Genomic DNA, 17,699 nt, shown 5'->3' with positions numbered 1-17,699 from the left:
GGTTACCAAAGGGGAACAGGGTAGAGGAGTATGAAATTAGTAAATACAAACCACCACATATAAAATAGATAAACAGCAAGGTCGTTCTTATAGCACAGGGAACTGTATTCAATAGCCTGTACTAAGCCATAATGGAAAAGAGTATGAAAAGAATATATCAATACATATATGGATATACGGATATGAATCTCTTTACTGTATACCAGAAACTAACACAACATTGTAAATCAACTATACTTCAATTTTTTAAAAAAGAAATCTAAAACTGAAAAAGATCAAGGAATTGTAGTATAACCTGTTATTTAGAAATAAGGAGGCAAATGACAAATGTAAGAGCTAAAACTTGAAAGTGGGAGGTAGGAAAGGAGGTGTGTGACACCTGGGGATGTCAGCCTGGGGACGGCTCTTTTCATAAAAGTCGAATGATGACATGCAGACATAACTTTGATGTTTTGGTTAGTTTTGGGGGTTTTTTTGGCCACACCTCATGGCTTGTGGGATCTTAGTTCCCCAACCAGGGAGTGAAGGCCCAGGCCCCAGCAGTGAAAGTACTGAGTGCTAACGACTGGACCGCCAGGAAATTCCCGTGTTTGATTTTTTTAATTAAAAATTTAAAATATGAGAGGCACTCATGGCAAGTGAGGGGATGGTACACCTCAACAGCCAGGTAGGGTGGATTCATGGGGTAAAGGATAGGGAATGAGGGAGACACCTTGGTGGGTTGAGACAGGAGGGCCAAGTGTCCCAGGGGAGAAGGAACATCAAGAATGGTTGAACAGAGGGGTCCTGATCACACCTTCATTTTTTATCTTGCCCACATTCTCATTAGAATGGTCACTGCGGGAACTTCCCTGGTGGTCCAGTGGTTGGAAATCTGCCTTACAATGCAGGGTATGTGGCTTTAATCCCTGGTCAAGGAACTCAGATCTCACAAGACAAGGAGCAATTGAGCCCATGCACAACTAAGACCCAACAAAGCCAAATAAATAAATGAAAGTGAAAGTGTTAATTGATCAGTCGTGTCCCACTCTTTGCGACCCCGTGGACTGTAACCCAACAGACTCCTCAGTCCATGGAATTCTCCAGGCAGGAATACTGGAATGGGTAGCCATTCCTTTCTCCAGGGGATCTTCCCAACCCAGGGATCAAACTGAGGTCCCCTGCAATGCAGGCAGATCTTTACCATCTGAACCACCAGGGAAGCCCAAATAAATAAATACTTAAAAAAAAAAAAAAGAATGAAAGGTCATTAGGTAGAAATGAGAGTGGGAGACATGAACAGCAAGAGGCCTAGTTCCAGGGAGAAAGGAAGGTGGTGGTGGTTGTGGAGATGAAGAGGAAGGCATGGGTGACAGATATTTCTAGGGGACTCACTGGCACTCAATTCACTAGCTGAGGGGAATAAGGAAGAGAAGAGAGTTAATAGGAGTGATGAGGGGAAGCAGTTTGGAAGAAGAAAGATTCAGTCCTAACCGTGGACACCACCCCCAAGACAGAAGTCTCACCCTCTACCATCCAACACTAAAATCCTGGTGTGCAAAGGTGAGGAGCCAAAGGGTAGAGTTAGGAGCTCAAACGTGGGAGTCTTTGGGTTACCTAAAAAGATAGAGCCATATAAAAGGACAATGGTCTTTGCAGCCGAACAGACCTGAGCCACAGTCACGCCACTTAGTGTCTGTGTGACTTGACTCTCCAAGATGGGCCTGACTACACCCAGCTCACCGAGTTGCTGGGAGACAGTGGGAGGAAACAGCTGCTATAAAACCCTCACTCAGTATCCAGCAACATGAGCAAGCAAGCTCCCGGCCTGTGTCCCAACTCCCACTCCTACCCCACAACAGCCTGGAGGTCGTCTAGGAACACTGTGCAAGCTCTTTCACTTGGCTCTTTCCTTCCTCAGGTTGTCAGGTCCCAGAAGATTCCTGGGAGGCACCTCCAACCCCCTCTCATCACTTCAAGAATGGAGACCACACAGAATTGTTGCATCAACCAGAAATTCAGCTTTATTAGCCCACCACCAGTGGAGAGGGAGGGAAGACAGCTGGGAGCCGCATGGGGGGAGCAGGGGCAAGACCCGGGCCTTCGGGCGCTGAGGCTGGCGGGTGGGCAGGTGGGAGGCTCTGGGAGAAGCCACTCAGGGCTTGGAGCTCTGGCCCTGGCAGAAGCCGGACGAGCCCTCCTCCTTGAGGATGGACTGGGTCAGCCGACCAGAGGAGGACGGGAAGGAGGAGGTGAAGACTGTGGGAGAGAGGAGAGGAAGTGAGAGGGGCTCTGGGAGGGCCAGGGGCTCGAGGGTGGCCGGGACCCTCAGGAGCCTTACCTTCGCAGGAAGCATAGTTTTGGCCAGATGGTTTTTGGGAGGAGAGGCTGTGAGCAAGAAAAGGCAAGAGTGGTCAGGTGTGCTGGGAGCGGCAGGGGCGGGGCTGAAGGGTCTAGGGGGCAGGACAGGGGGTCCAGGCACTCACTGGGCATCCTCACCCTCCAGCAGGCGGCGGTAGGTGGCGATCTCCTGCTCCAGCTGCGTCTTCACGTCCAGCAGGATCTTGTACTCCTGGTTCTGCTGCTCCATCTCACAGTGCAGCTGGGCCAGCTTCTCCTCCAAGCTGCAGATCTGCTCCTGGATCTGGGCCAGCTGCAGGCAGTAGCGGTTTTTGGTCTCCTCCAGGCTTTTCTCCAGGGATGCTTTCTGTGAACGGGAGGAAGAGAGAGAAAGAGTCAATAGAGGTGATCATTGCTGACCCCCTAGGTCTCTGGGCATGTGTCCTGAGAGGTGCATGAATTTTGACTTCAGCTGGGCTGCTGATGAGCCAGACAAAGTGGAGAAAAGTTATTCCAGGGTTGGTTCTGGGCTTTAATTTCTCTGTCTATATAATGGGTGCAGTGATCCCTCCAACCCACTCCTGGGAAAAGAGGAGGAACCGTGCGGTGGCAGGTTTCCTTTACAGGGGGTGGTGCCATTGCTGGTGATTTGGAGGCTGGGGCTGTGCCCTCCTGGTCCTTCTCACCATGCTGAGCTGGGACTGCAGCTCAACCTCCAGGCCCTGGAGCACCCGCCGGAGCTCATTCAGCTCACTGCAGCTCTTCTGCATCAGCTCGCTGTTAAAGGCCACTTCTTTGTTCAGCTCCTCAGACTGAGACAGGAAAGAACAGAAGGTGTAGAGTGCTCCAGAGGCCCCCTGGCTGGGAAGTCCGGCAGAAGGGCTGAGGACCTACGTTCCACCTTGCTCAGGAACCAGGCCTCGGCATCCCTGCGGTTCCTATCTGCTATCTGCTCATACTGGTCACGCATCTCATTCAGGATGCAGCTCAGGTCCACGCTGGGGGCTGCGTCCATCTCCACGCTGATGTCCCCACCAGTCTGATTCCTCGAGGCAAGCATCTCCTAGGAGGGGATGCAGGGAGGTACTCAGCTTACCCCTTCCCTGGCTCCAGGTGTATTTGCAACCCCACTGGACCTGCCTCCCACCTCCAGCAGCAACCTTACCTCCTCGTGGTTCTTCTTCAGGTAGGCCAGCTCCTCCTTGAGGCCTTTGATCTGCATCTCCAGGTCAGTCCTGGCCAGGGTCAGCTCATCCAGCACCCTGCGCAGGCCATTGATGTCGGCCTCCACACTCTGGCGCAGGGTCAGCTCATGCTCATACCTGGAAAGACAAAGGTCAAGGCCTCAAGGTCCATCATGAGGCTTCTGAGGCTCAAGACCTGCTGATCCTCCTGGCTGGACAACCCCACTGCTCGCCCTCTGCTCACTTGGTCCTGAAGTCATCAACCGCCAGCCTGGTGTTGTCAATCTGCAGAAGGGGCTGTGCATTCTCTATGGTGGCCTCGATAATCTGCAGAGGGGGTGAAGGACAGGTCTGGTTAGCCAAGGCCCTGCTGCTCAGAAGTGAGTAGCAAAGATGAGAGAAAGAAGCCTCCCCAGTCTTGAGAGTTGTCTAGCTGGTAGGTCAGGCTTTACACCCCCCAGTCAGCCTCAGGTGCCTTCTCCACTGAGCTCAGTGTGTGGGGGTGATACAACCACATATCCCCCACAGCATCCTGGGCCCAAGCCTGAGAGAAGCTGAATTCAAAGAGATGCTTGCATGGAGTAAGAGACTCAGGGTACCAGCCCAGCTCAGACATCCCGATGCTGAAAAAGGACCCTCTGCCACCAATTCTAAGTGGCCTGTGGTCACTCCTTAAAAGCAGGCACTCCTCAGTCTCCCTCTTTGTTAAATGGAGACACTAGCAAGTGTTTTTCTAAGGGCCACTGCAGCCATGATCTCTATCAACACTCCAGAGCTACCCGCCTGGCCAACCCACCTTGTTCCTCAGATCCTCAATGGTCTTGAAATAGGCGCTATAGTCGTGGGCAGGCCTGGGCCCCTGATTCTGGTACCAGTCATGGATCTTCATCTCCAGCTCCCTATTGGCCTCCTCCAGGGCATGCACCTTGTCCAGGTAGGAGGTCAGACGGCCATTCAGGTTCTGCATGGTGATCTTCTCATTGCCAGAGAGGAGGCTACCATCACCACCGCCGTAGGCAACACCAAGGCCACTCCCATATCCTCCAACCAAGCTGCCACACAGAGCCCCTCCAAGGCTGCTGCTGCTGCTGAGGCCACTGCCATAGCCACCCCCCAGCCCACAGACACCCCCGGAGGAGTAGTGGGAGGAGGAGACAGACAGGCCCCCATAGAAGCTGGGGGCCCGGCAGGAGCTTCCAGCCAGGACGGAGGACACACAGCTGGAGCCACCGCTGATGCAGCTGGAGCCCTTCATGGAGCTGGAGGAGGTGAACTGGTGGCTGCAGGTGGTCATGGTGAGAAGCGAGAAGAGCAAGCTGCTCAGGGAGGCCGAGAGGATGCTGAGGTGGCCTCGAACAACAGGAACATTTATATGCATGTGAGGAAGGCGGGACTCCCCTCCAGATTTCATCACTCCAGGTCCCATCCAACGCCCCTCTCCGGATTATTCAGCCCAGGGTCGACGCACTTCACTCTGTGCTGTGCTGAGTTCCGACCCAGCTTTTTTGGGGGGGACAGGGGGGTGGAACCGAGAGAAAACACACCAACTCGAGTCGGTGGTGACTCAGGCTAGGTGACGAGAATCTGGCTCCCATTCCTAGAGCCTGAGGGGCCAGCAGTGCCCTGGCACAGGCGACTCTGTGGTGACTGCGTCCCCGGGCAGTGAGTCAGGCCATGGAAGGACTCCCTGCCCCATGGTGACAGCTTTGGATGAACGGCCTCAGTGATGCTGTCCAAGGGCTGTCTCAGGAGACAGCTGTGGGATCCTGGCTGTGACAGGAGAGCTGGGTTCATGACCCTGCTCTGATGTGCTTGCTGTGTGACCATCTTCCTTCTATGAGCTGTTATTTGCCCTCAGTAAAGTGACAAGGCTGGACTGGGCAATCTCAGAGTTCTTTCTAGTTCTAAAAATTCTACGACTCTTTCCCTTACTGGATTCAATTTCAGTTTCAAGGGTTGCTTTTGAGCCCCCAGGACCTCCTGGAAATGGTGTGTACCATGAAATCAGTACATGGCAGCTTGAATCCCTGCCCTGACAAGCTACGTGGCATAGGCAGTCCTTTGGTCTATGAGCCTCTGGGCCTCAGTTTTCTCATCTATGAAAGGGGAGGACATACCACTAGCCACAAAGGAACATGCATGAAGGACCCTGCTGGCCCCTCCCCAATGGCCACCCCTGCCCCCCACAAGTCTCCCCTTCCTTCCTTTCCGGCCCAACTACCCCTCACCTGCCCCTTCTCACCCACCTCCATCCTCTGGTACCTCCCTCCCTCCCCCTGGCCCTCCCCTCTGCACCCTCACACTCCCACCCTTTGAGCAGCACCCCTCCACCAATGCTTTGCTTCACCTAATCATGGGTACCCACCAAAAACTGCAGTGGGAAGGAATCCCCACTCTGCTGCTGGTACCACCTATGACCCCAACCCCCACCACAGGTTTCCAAGCCCCGACATTGTATCAGGGCTCAGATCCCAATAGTTTTCTCTGGACCACCCACAGATTCTAGGTTTAACTTGACAACTCCATTCATTCAGTCAAGGAGACGGGGAAGGTGGGTTTCTGGTCACCTGCCACACTGACCAGGGCTTGGGTATCGTATGGAGTGCCCTACACATGCAACACAGTCCTGTGAGGAGCCCTATTCCTGCCACCAGTTCACAGATGATGGACCTGGAAGGGGAAGTGGACTTCTGAAGACCCCAGTCAGTGGGGAGCTAAGGCTTGAAACCCTGACTGTCTGCTCACCCAGCCCAAACCCTTTCCACCATTCTGAACCACTCTCTCTATGCCCCTCCAACAAACACCGTTGTCTTGAGTCAACTCTGTGAAGTGAGGAGGAGAAGGGGAGACCCAGAGAGAGCCAGAGAAATGATGATTTGCCCAAAGCCACTGAGCTGCAGGGCCAGGATGAGACCCTGGTGCCTGGAATGTCTCCACATTCCCACAAATGCCCTGCGGGTGGGGACCAGGTGTGTCCATTACCATCTGGCTCCCCAAGGTGCCTGGAATGAGCTCTGCCCAGTGGGCATGACCTTGGCCTGGGGGCTGAAGACAAGATTAGGGGGTCTGGACTCCAAAACAGAGGCCTCCCTGGGGTTCCCTGGGGGCTGGCCACTGTCCTTGCTTTGAAGTGCCTCTGTGGAGGTGAGAAGAGGCAGAGAGGGCTTGTCTCAGCCTGAGCCCTGCTGGGCGATACCACCTTGAACCTTGGGGCAGAAAAGTCTGTCTCAGCATAACCAGGGCTTTGCTTCTGCCACATAATACCCCTCACCTGTAGGCACAGGGCCCAGAGAGATGAGCAGAGCTGGTACCCAGCACAGGCCTTCAGGGCCAGGCCTGGGAGAGGGAACTTACTCTTCCTTTCCCCCAACCCCTAAAATGGGCAAAAGGGACTTTGGAATCTTGGACAGATATCCCACCATCGCAGGCATCAGCATGGGCCTGGAGTTCAGGTTCAATCAGACTCATCACCTTCAGAACTGGAAACAGCGTTCGAGGTCACCAAAGACCACTAAGCCCCAACCAGAAAGAGCAGAGAAGCAGAGACTAGACCCGGGTTCGGCACACTGACCCAGGTCCACATTGACTCTCCCACTGGTCTCTGGGAGCTCTTTCTTCTCTTCAGCCCCCCCACCTGCCCCTCATGCCCTCCACCTCCCTTCTCACCAGAACACTGCCCCTCCCCTCCACCCCCGCACCACTTACCTCCCCACCCCAATCCTGGATGAGTCGGGGGTGGGATTACACACCAGGTCCTGTCCTGGAGATCGGGAACCTGCGTGGGCTGAGAAGCTTCAGGAAGCTGCCAACCAACCCATCAGACCACTTCAGTCAACACCTCAGATCGAGCACCCACCACACATTTGGGGTGCGGAGGGGAGGAGAGCAACGTCGTCATGGTCTCTGAATTTGGAACTTATCATTTGACCCTGGAGAGAAAAATTAAGGTCGGGAATACAGCCCAGTACAGCAGCAAACATGGGACACTTGGCCTGTAGCATGCAGCTGGCATTTCCTCCATGCCAGTGAGGCATTTGTGCCCCAAAGTTGGCAAGAGCCAGAATTCCCAGGCCTGGTCGGCACAGAGCACAGACTCCCATCCCTTCCTCCACTCAGGCCTCTTTCCTATCTCCTTGGTCCAGCCCCATCCCAGGCAGCAACACATACCTGAATTGGCCAGGGAATATCATTGGCCAATGCCATCCTTCCCAGGTGGTGTTAGTGGTAAAGAACCTGCCTGCCAATGCAGGAGATGTAGAGGCGCAGGTTCAATCCCTCGGTCGGGAAGATTCCCCAGGAGGAGGGCATGACCACTCACTCCAATATTCGTGCCTGGAGAATCCCATGGACAGAGGAACCAGGCGGGCTATAGTCCAATGTGTCGCAAAGAGTCAGAAATGGACTGAAGCGACTTAGCACACAATGCCACGACTCAACTTGCAGTGATTACCAAACCTGACTGGTTATGAGAGTCCCCATACAGATTCCCGGGCCCTGCTCTGACCCACTTCATCAGCACTGGGCAGGAAAAACCTGGTGAGGACATTTTTACAAGATCCCAGGGGACTCCAGTGGCCAGCCAGGCTGGGGAGCAAGAGGCAGCTGAGGGAGGGAGGAAAGAGACTCTGGGGGCTGGGGAGGGGGAAGAGAGCTCCTAGCCCCCACTGGCAGCCAGAGCCACAGGCTTCAGGTGAGGATGAAGAAAGAGAGGAGCCCAAACAAGCCAGGACAGAGCAGGCTGGAGCTGGGCAAGCAGGGGCCAGATACTGGGCAAGTCACTCCTTCCCTCTGAGCCTGTTTCCTTCTCTGAGAAATGGGAATAGCAGCACTACTTCACAGGCACGTAGGGGTGAAATAAATAAAGAAGCTTGCACAGAGCGGTGTCTATCACTGCATTTATCCACAGATATTTATAAAACACCTACTATGTGCCACACACTGTGTGGACACTCAGATGCAAAGAACAAAACAGAGAGGCCCTCAAAGCAGGATGTCTGGAGAAGGTAGAGGCAATCCTAACACCGAGTGTTGAGGCCATGATGGGGTGCAGGGGACCTGCAGGGAGGGGGCAGGCTCTCTGGGAGGGAACAAATAGCCTGGATGCAGACTCTGGCACTGTGACTGGTCCCAGGATCTGGGTGAGTCTGTGAGCACCTGATCTGCCTTTTGTGGTCCTCTCCCTGACCATGTTTGATGCTCCCCTTCCCTCGTGGGAGTTCTCACAGCCCCTCATGATGGCTACACAACCAAGAGGCCCTCAGGGGAGCCTGTGGCTGGGTCAGGCTGGGTGACCGCCTGCACTCTACCAAGAGGCAGAACTGTCCTGGCTCTGTCCCTCTGTTCCCCTCAGCCCCAGATAGCCTAGGTGGTGCAAAAGACTGCAGTTCCTAAGGGTTGAGGGAAGTGTCAGGCCTGCCGCTGTGCCCGGCTCACCAGCCCTAGACTGGGCTCCCTCCAGGTCGCTCAGGGTCCTCCAGGCCAGGGCCTGGGTCTCTTCCTTCCCCTGTGCCCAGTGCAGACCCGGGCACAGAGCGACGCAGCGCTGTAGACAGTGTGATTGCCGTGTCATTTCTCAGCAGAAGTGCGGCCAGGTGTGGGTGTGTGAAGGCAGAGTCACAGGGACTGGCTACCACCGGCCCAGCCCCATCCTGGGAATCCCATGCATGTGGCCATCATAGGAAAGTGAGTGAGGTGGCACCAAGGGTAGGTACAGCCTGGCTCACTGAAACATTCCATGCAGCAGTGGGCAGGAGTGTAGGTGTGGATGGACTGTGAGTCCCTCCGGAGAAGCTCACAGCTGGGTCCCCCAATCCCGCTGCCTGCACACACCCCAGCAGCCTAGGTCAGCTTGGCGTGCCTGGACAAAGCCATACGATGTCCCCAGGACCATGGGCCCTCACCCCCAGTCACTCCTCCCTGCTGCCCCCTCCTGCCCAGGCCTGGGCTGAGCATTCCTGGAAAGGGCCGGGCATTTCCCCTCTGGGCCCAGCACTCTGCCACAAGGACCCCCAACCCCAGCACTGCAGCCACTGCCCTCCTGGGGCAACCGGGGACTTTTGGCCGCTCCCCCACGGTGGCCCCCCGACTGACCACCCACTATGCTCACTATGTGGGCAGGGGCTTCTTCCCCCCAGAAGGATGAAGTCGGGGGCTGCCTCTGGCCAGCCCCACACTCTGACCCCTCCTCGCTCTGCCCCTCAGTAAGAGTGGACCTCCGGAGTATGCGGGGAGACAGGGGCCCCGCCCAAGAGCCTGGGATCGGGCAGGGGGTGGGGCTCTGGCCTCCCTTCCCAGCACAGCCCCGCCCCTCCTGCGCCCCGCTCCACCCCTGACATACCAGGCTCCGGACAGGGTCTGAGTCACTGCTCCTCGGAGCCTCAGTGTCCCCGTCCACACAATGGGGCGCCTCTCCGCGCTTCCTGAGACTGTTGTGCAGGTAAATGAGATCACCCGCCGATGAGCCATCCGCGGCCCAGGGCTTGTTCTTCTGGTTGCAGCCGGATGTATGGTTGGGGGCCTGGTGGGTTCAGCGCCTCCTCCCTCTCGCCCTCCATCCCTACCGGGACTGCTACAGACGCCGGCCCACACTCCGAGCCTGCTGGAGTCCTGCGGTTGCCTCTGCAGACGCGCGCCCTGGACTCCAGCCCGTGGAAGGGAACTCACTGCCCTCCGCGTCCGTGGGGTCAGGGCCGAAAGGGCCGCGGGCCGGGGCTCATCTAGCCCCTCCTTCACTGCTACTTCTGAGATCCAGAGAGGGCCTGGGATCTGCTCCAAGTCCTCACACCCCGCTGCCCACTTCATAGACAGCTCCCGTGCCACTGCCCCACCTGCTCCTCCCGCCCCCTCTCCCTCTGGTCCCAAACCCCCACCACTGGGGGCTCTGGCTGCTCCTGCCCCCTCCCTGCCTCTGGGCCGGCCCTAAGTCTCCAGACATCCGGGAGAGCAGGTGTTTGGAGGGGTCTGTGTGACTCTGCAGCAGCAGCGAGTCCAGGCCTGTCTGTGAACTAGGATGGGGGCATCCCTCCTCTCATTAATCCCTCCACTCACCCCGACTTCTTAAGAAAACCTGGAAATCAGACCCACCCGGCCCAGTGGTTTTCAGATTTACTCAAAGGAAGACTTCCGGGGCTCCTCCCCTGCTGGCTGAGCGAGAGGGGCTGGGCTGGAAGGTGTTAGAGCCGATGGACTGGACGACCCCTCCCCCTTCCCCAGGAGGCAGCTTCCTCCTGCCGTCCCTAACCTCCAAGCTGCTGGAACCAGGAGACGACAAAGGACCAGGGAGGGCGGTACTGCTCCCAGGGTACCACCTCCCCTGAACGCCCCATCCTCAGCTGACCATTTGAGGAGACGTCCCTGGAAGAGGCCCCACCCTCTCTCCCACACCTGCCTTTTCTGGAAGGGCAGGTCTCAGATTCCTGGAGTAGAGACAATGGAAGCATCCGGTTCCACCCACCCACCTTCAGTCCTGGTGCCTCTCTGGGAGGATCCTGATTCCTGTCCTGGCCTGCCTCTCTTCCCCAATAACCCCCCACCTGGTCCCCTCTAAGAGGAGGACACAGCCCACAGGACCGTGAGGAGCAACTGGCTGGATGCGTTATCCCTCGAGTCTCTGGCTCTGAGATCTTCTTGTCCATTTAGGGATGAGAAAATCAGGCTCTGTGAGGGGAAGGCACTGCCCAAGGTCACGGACGCACTTATGGGGCAAGAAGAGGACACCTAAGACATCCTCCTGACATGCTGACCTCACCCTGGGTCTGGCGCTGCCTGGACCACCCTCCCTGAGGTCACTGCCTGGACCACCCTCCCTGGGGTCATCAGCACTTGGGAGGCACAAAACAACCCCCCTCCAAGCTCTGCCCAGACCTAGTCTTCACCCATGTTCTAAGATGACCCCTGTCCTCCAAGTCCAATAGTAGATATCCACAGACAGCTCCCCCAACCCCCATTTCCCCCATACCCTTCACCCCTTCCTCACCAGGGTCCTCAGTGTCCACAAACAGGAAGCATTCTTTGTCTCAGTCAACAAGCTTTATTGCTCAGGGAGTGAGGACAGGAAAGGGACTGAAACTGGGGGGGCTGGGGCTGGGGAGGCTGGAGGCTGCGCAGCCAATGGGGAGCCCCAGGGGGCTGGTGGGGAAGAGAGTCCTCAGTGGGTGGTCTGGTGGACCTGCTCGCGGCTGGAGATGACCCTGCCGTCCTGCACCTCCTCCACAATGGTGCGCACCTGGCGGGTGGTCACGGCTGCAGGAGACAGACACTCGGGGTGGGCGGGGGCCCAGAGATTCTGGCCCAGCCCCCAGCCTCCTGACCAGAGCCAGCTGTTCCCACCACGGCCATCTGTGTCCACACCTGTGCTGGCCCCTCAACATCACATCCCCACATGTGTCTCCACCTGACCCTACCACTCCCTCCCTCCCACTCTGTTCCTTGCTGGTGCCCCTGGGTGGGTCCTGCCTCCCAAATAAATGGTTTGATTCCGACCCTCTGCAAGAGGAAGACTGTGCAGACCGGAAGCTAGTCTGAAGTGGGGTCTGGCTCCATTTCTCTGCAGTCTCCAGGACATGGATTTTGCCCCCTTCAGACAAGGATCTCCAAGATGAGATCCTGGTCCCCGTCACCTCCCTTAGACTAGAGACCCCAGGGCTGGGACCTTATCTTCCTCATCAGACTGAGATCTGGAGGACAAGGATCAAGTCCCTTTCTGCCACCAGACAAGAGACTCCAGACACGAGACTGCTTTTACTCATCTGTAAGGTCCCAAGAACAAAGAGAGTGAGACCATGTGCCTATCTCTCCATCAGATGAGAGTCTCAGACCTGGGACCACATCTCTTTTCTCAGCCTAGGATCTCCAAGGTAAGGGCCTTTTCCTGCTGCGCCCCCATCGGACCAGACAGTGTCTCCCTCATCTAATTGGGACCCTGAGCCCTACCAGGTCTCTTCCCCCACCCCTGCTGAGGATCAGCCATCATTTCCTGGAGCTCCTGGGGACATTCCCTCAGCAAGGTGCAGGCGGGTCACCTGCCCCATGAAGCCCCACCCTCAGTTACCAAAATGCTTACGTTCTTTGGTCTTGTACTGGGTCAGGCTGCAAAAAACAAACAAACAAAGATTAGCTGTGGGTCTGAGATTCAGCTCTGCCCCAGGCCCCCAGCCCTGGCCCGGCTCCCCCACTCACTGGGCATCCTCGCCCTCCAGCAGGCGGCGGTAGGTGGCAATCTCCTGCTCCAGCCGGGTCTTCACGTCCAGCAGGATCTTGTACTCCTGGTTCTGCTGCTCCATCTCGCAGCGCAGCTGAGCCAGCTGCTCCTCCACGCTGCCAATCAGCCCCTGGATCTGGGCCAGCTGCACGCAGTAGCGGTTCTCTGTCTCGGCCAGGCTACCCTCCAGGGATGCTTTCTGCAGGGGAGCAGGAGAGGCCAGGTCAGCGAGGGTGTGCAGGGCCCACTCCAGGGCCCTGGGCACCTCCCTGCCAGGCCCGCCCCATCCCTACCATGCTGAGCTGGGACTGCAGTTCGATCTCCAGGGCCTGCAAGGTGCGCCGGAGCTCCGAGATCTCGCTCTTGCCACTCTGCACCAGCTCGCTGTTGGTGGCCACCTCGCGGTTCAGCTCCTCCGTCTGCAGACAGGACACAGGACAGGGCAACATGAGCCTGGCTTCCCTTCTCCAAGGCGACCCCCATAGTCTCTGTATGCTCAGCCCAGGGCCCACTCTGGACCGACACAGGCACCTGGACTCACCCAATCCCCCAACTCCCCTCACCATGGCTACCTTCCTGACCTCCTTGGGCCTCTCAGGCCTCCTTCCAAACCTGACTGCAGGAGCAGTGCCTTCTCATCCCACCTCCCCAAACCCAGAAGACTTTGAAAGGATGTTAAGTTTCATCTCTAATGTCTTCACGAAGAAAGTACAAGAGTAGGAAATTTGAGAACAAGTCAGGACAGTAGCCAGGCCTGTGGTACTGGTTCCTGACTTCTTGAGGGATAGATGGAAGCTCCTGGGGTCTTGACCCTTTGGCTTTATTCCTGAGGGGGGCTCCCCCTGACCCCCTCAGATCCCAGTTTCAAGCAAGCTGCAGGCCTGTGAATGCAACAGGCAACCCTGACACCCGGGGTCCATGCAGCTCACCGGGGTTAAGGTGCCAAGGTGCCAGGCTCTGGGCTTACTGTGGGGACTCAGGCCCTGCACCCCACACCCTGGGAGAGACCTCTGGTCTGCAGCAGCCCCCACCTTGCTGAAGAACCAGTCCTCAGCATCCTTTCGGTTCTTCTCCGCCATCTTCTCGTACTGGTCACGCATCTCATTCAGGATTCGGCTCAGGTCCACGCCGGGGGCGGCATCCATCTCCACGTTGATCTCGCCGCCCACTTGACCTCGCAGGGCTTTCATCTCCTGTGGAGGAGGGAGTGGTGGGTATGGGCATCCCCCTCTCCAACCTCTCACTCCCAACCTTCCCATGCAAGCTCTCCAGACCCCTCCCACAACATCTCCTTTGTTATGCCCACCCTCTACCCTCTGACTCTCCAAATGACTTGTTCACCTGGTCTGTGCAGGCTTTGCCTCCAATATCAGACTAGGGGTTCCCCCAGGATAGATTCTGTGCTCCCCCACTAGACTGAGGGCTCTCTGAAAATAAAATCTAATTCTTAGGCTTGAACCTGCAAAACTTCCCATCTAATTTCCAAACTTCTACCTAGGGTCCAGATTGGAGGGTTTGAGCTGGGAACCCTCCTCAATTATCTCCTGTCTGGTGAGGGAGGCCAGGATGGGCATTAGAGGCTTCTGTGGGCCCCTGGGAGACTGCCCAGATGCAGGGAAGCAGGGTGGTACATGGAGAAGGCTGCCCTGCATGAGGAACTGGGCTCTGCAGACAGGGAAACACTCTAAGCTAACCATCCTGGACACCTGGACAGCACCCCACCTTCAAATGATGAGGGGGGTGGAGTGAAAGCCAATCCCAGTCCTGGGGCTGTGAGACTGTGGAGGGCAGCCCCACCCCCACCCATCTTCCTGACTCCTCTCCTCTCTGCCTCCTGCCTCCCCTCCCTCTCTTCCATGACCTAACTAAGCCCAGTGACCTTCAGAATCTGCTACACAGTAGGACTGGTCATCCCAGTTGCAGCCTTGGCACAGCAATGGAGCCCTGCCACCCGCTCAGCATCTCTTTTACCTACTGCCCCAGCTGCCTCACCTCCTCATGATTCTTGCGGAGGTAGGCCAGCTCCTCCTTGAGGTTCTCAATCTGCATCTCCAGGTCGGCTCTGGCCAGAGTCAGCTCGTCCAGCACCCTGCGCAGGCCGTTGGTGTCAGCCTCCACACTCACACGCAGAGCCTGCTCTGTCTCAAACCTGCAAAGGGAACCAGAGACTTCCGTCAAGATGCTTGGACTGGCCGGTGCAGGTTCTAGCCAGCATCCTGCCCTTGAATGATGAGGGGGTATTTGTTCAGTTGCTAAGTCATGTCCAACTCTTTGCCACTCCGTGGACTGCAGCATGCCAGGCTTCCATGTCCTTCACCGTCTCCCAGAGTTTCCTCAAACTCATGCCCATTGAGTCAGTGATACCTTCCAACCATCTCACCCTCAGTCACCCCCTTCTCCTCCTGCCCTCAAATCTTTCCCAGCATCAGGGTCTTTTCCAATGAGAGGGTGGAGTGGAAGCCATTCCCAGCCCTGGGGCCCTGGGACCATGCAGGGCAAGGCCCCACCCCACCCAGTTTCCTGACTCCTCTCCTCTCTGCCTCCTGCCTCCCCTCTCTCTCTTCCATCACCTGACTAAGCCCAGTGACCTTCAGAATTTGCTGCTTTTGCAGCATCCTGGGCTAAGAGGTGAACTCCTTAACCCCCTGATTCTGGACCTTGCCATCAGCAACTGGGGAGGCCTGGGCTCCTCAGTAGGGAGGGCCGCCCCCGGTTTCTCCCCCAGACCCTGGCCAGGGCTCACTTGGTGCGGAAGTCATCAGCAGCCAGGCGGGCATTGTCAATCTGAAGCAGGATGTTGGCATTGTCCACGGTGGCCGTGAGGATCTGGGAAGATGGGACAGTGATCAGGTCCCTGGGTGGGAGCAACTCAGCCTAGACCAGGATTCTGAGATGAGACTCTCCATCTGGGGGCCAGGATGTGGCTACCTTCTCCAGGAAGGCTCCCTTCCCACCCAGTCTCCCCCCTTTACTGCTCTACAGTTGGCAACAGAGGTGGAAGTCTGATGGCTGATACTCCCTTCCTCCCCTAGACTTGCCTCCTCCCCCCTACAGAACCCCCATGCCAGACTCTGCCTTAAACCAAAGCAGACAGCCAGCTAGGAGTGCCAGGCTCGGAATGCAGGAGAGCCAGAAAAGAATATGAGGATGCCCCAGGCAGAAGCTCTTCCCGAATCCTGGAAAGAGGATGGATGTGAGAAACTCCCTCCTATTACAACTGGGGATACAGTGCCCCTGAGAGGCTTCCTGCAAGAGGAAAACTAAAGGAGCCCTCACCAAAGTGTAATTCCAAATCAGAAGTCATGACCCCTGCTAAGCCCTGACCCCAGGCTCCAGCAGGCAGCCCCGCCCCAAGTTGGCTGAGCCCCAGTCTTGACAGCAGGAGAGATGTAGAAGCCAGAAAAATCCCCAAATAAGGCATAGAAGTGGCCTCCTGAGGTCCCACCCGCTCTCTCCTGTCTCCTCCTCCCAGCAGGTGCCAGCAGGAGCTCACCAGACCCCTGACACCACCTTAGCCCTAAATCCCCCTCTTGTTCCAAGGAAAGCCATGCCTGAGTATCCGGCAGCCCCAGGAGCTCAGCCCTCCTCATGCCTCCATCCCTCTTATACTACAACCACACAAGGTGGCAAAAAGCTCCATGATGGGAAACAGGCTCCAGGGAGCCCCACAAGACCTACATGTCCCTAGCCCAGGCTACTGTCCTGAAAAAGAAATCGTAAGCCACATAGTGGCCCCAAGGTGGGCTCCCAGAGGCCAAGCTGGAGCCAAGCTGTCCTTGGCTCCCCGCGACCCTGTGGCAGCCCCCAGGCTGGGCTCCAGGCCTTGGTCAAGGGCAGATGGCAGGGGAGGAAAAGCTGTGCCCCACCCAGGACCCCTCCCATCACAGCTCCTACCTTGTTCCGCAGGTCCTCGATGGTCTTGAAGTAGGAGCTGTAGTCAGGAGCCGGCCCCGGGGCCTGCTTCTGGTACCAATCACGGATCTTCAGCTCCAGCTCCGTGTTGGCCTCCTCCAGGGCGCGCACCTTGTCCAGGTAGGAGGCCAGGCGGTCATTGAGGTTCTGCATCGTGGCTTTCTCGCCTCCCACCAGCAGCCCGTCGACACCTCCAAAGCCACCTCCATAGCCACCGCTGACATAGCCACCACTGCCATAGCCACCGCTAGAGCCAAAGCTGTAGCAGCTAGAGTAGCTGCTGCCTCCAAGGCCACTGCCCAGGCCACCGGCAGACCCCAGCCTGCAGGAGCCACCACCCAGGCTGCCAGACACGCGGCAGGAGCGGGATGAGCCACCCCCCAGGCCAGAGGAGCCCTTGATGGAGCCGGAGGAGAAGTGGCGAATGGTGGTGGTCATGGTGGTGGCAGCAGGTGGCGGGCAGACACGGAGAGAGAAGGCTGGAGAGGAGAGAAGCCCAAGGTGCTGTTACTGCCAGGGCTCACTGGCTTCCTTTATAGGCCCTGACAAGTGGGCGTAGCGATTACAACAGGCTCACTCCTCTGTTTCCATTCCCCTGGGCTTTCATCACTGCTGGCTGCCCGCCAGCTCCCAGGTGGCTGTGGGCCCCCCGCCCTCCCCTCCCACCATCAGGTCTTTGCATCATTTCTCTGAACCCTCATGCTGGGCGTCTGCGTGTGTGTCTCTGGTCTCAGGCCCGTCACCTGTGATTCAGGCGGGCCCTCCAGCTACGCTTTCCCATGACCTAATACGGAGAAGAGGAATAAGAAGGACGTCACCGTCACGGGCCCTCCCAGGCAGCTGCCACCCCAGCCACACCTGCTTGGACCCTGTGTCTGGTGGGCAAATGGGTTTGGAACCCAGGCTGCTCCCAGCCATACACCATGCCACACCTGATGCTGCCCCTGGGCGGCAGGGGAGGCAGCGAGCACCGAGACCCCATCTTGCCTTGGACCCAAACCCACTGGGATCAGCGTGCAGCAGCTAGGTCAAGGTTGATTACCACCCCATTTACAGAAAAGGAAACTGGGGCTTATACGGGGAGG

General features: G+C 57.1%; 2 protein-coding genes across 19 annotated transcripts; both read right to left on the bottom strand.

Moving 5' to 3' along the window:
- Nucleotides 1–1,977: 1,977 nt before the first annotated feature.
- LOC145541370 (keratin, type I cytoskeletal 16-like) lies at nucleotides 1,978–11,544 on the bottom strand. Of its 16 annotated transcripts, none has more exons than XM_081577686.1 (11): nucleotides 11,479–11,534; nucleotides 9,841–9,928; nucleotides 7,209–7,432; nucleotides 4,300–5,003; nucleotides 3,748–3,830; nucleotides 3,485–3,641; nucleotides 3,221–3,382; nucleotides 3,006–3,131; nucleotides 2,479–2,686; nucleotides 2,321–2,367; nucleotides 1,978–2,238 (listed from the first exon to the last, which is right to left on the bottom strand). In XM_081577686.1, the coding sequence occupies exons 4-11, from the start codon at nucleotides 4,927–4,929 to the stop codon at nucleotides 2,200–2,202; spliced, it is 1,452 nt and encodes a 483-aa protein (XP_081433812.1). In that variant the 5' UTR covers nucleotides 4,930–5,003; nucleotides 7,209–7,432; nucleotides 9,841–9,928; nucleotides 11,479–11,534; the 3' UTR covers nucleotides 1,978–2,199. The 16 variants fall into 16 exon arrangements, with proteins under 16 accessions (XP_081433812.1, XP_081433820.1, XP_081433810.1 ...); XM_081577694.1 differs by having other exon boundaries at nucleotides 4,300–4,476; XM_081577684.1 differs by lacking the exon at nucleotides 11,479–11,534 and adding an exon at nucleotides 10,891–11,120.
- Nucleotides 11,519–17,127, bottom strand: LOC145541373 (keratin, type I cytoskeletal 17). 3 transcript variants are annotated; one of them, XM_081577708.1, is made up of 9 exons: nucleotides 16,848–17,127; nucleotides 16,597–16,817; nucleotides 15,446–15,528; nucleotides 14,695–14,851; nucleotides 13,734–13,895; nucleotides 12,996–13,121; nucleotides 12,681–12,901; nucleotides 12,565–12,590; nucleotides 11,519–11,744 (listed from the first exon to the last, which is right to left on the bottom strand). In XM_081577708.1, the coding sequence occupies exons 1-9, from the start codon at nucleotides 17,050–17,052 to the stop codon at nucleotides 11,650–11,652; spliced, it is 1,296 nt and encodes a 431-aa protein (XP_081433834.1). In that variant the 5' UTR covers nucleotides 17,053–17,127; the 3' UTR covers nucleotides 11,519–11,649. The 3 variants fall into 3 exon arrangements, with proteins under 3 accessions (XP_081433834.1, XP_081433832.1, XP_081433833.1); XM_081577706.1 differs by having other exon boundaries at nucleotides 16,597–17,127; XM_081577707.1 differs by lacking the exon at nucleotides 12,565–12,590 and adding an exon at nucleotides 11,968–12,017 and having other exon boundaries at nucleotides 11,519–11,747; nucleotides 16,597–17,127.
- Nucleotides 17,128–17,699: the final 572 nt, after the last annotated feature.

This window comes from Giraffa tippelskirchi, chromosome 3 (assembly GCF_054371585.1).
Source record: "Giraffa tippelskirchi isolate mGirTip1 chromosome 3, T2T-mGirTip1v1.2.pri, whole genome shotgun sequence".
Lineage (NCBI taxonomy): Eukaryota > Metazoa > Chordata > Mammalia > Artiodactyla > Giraffidae > Giraffa > Giraffa tippelskirchi.
This window is presented reverse-complemented; position numbering and strand designations above follow the sequence as displayed.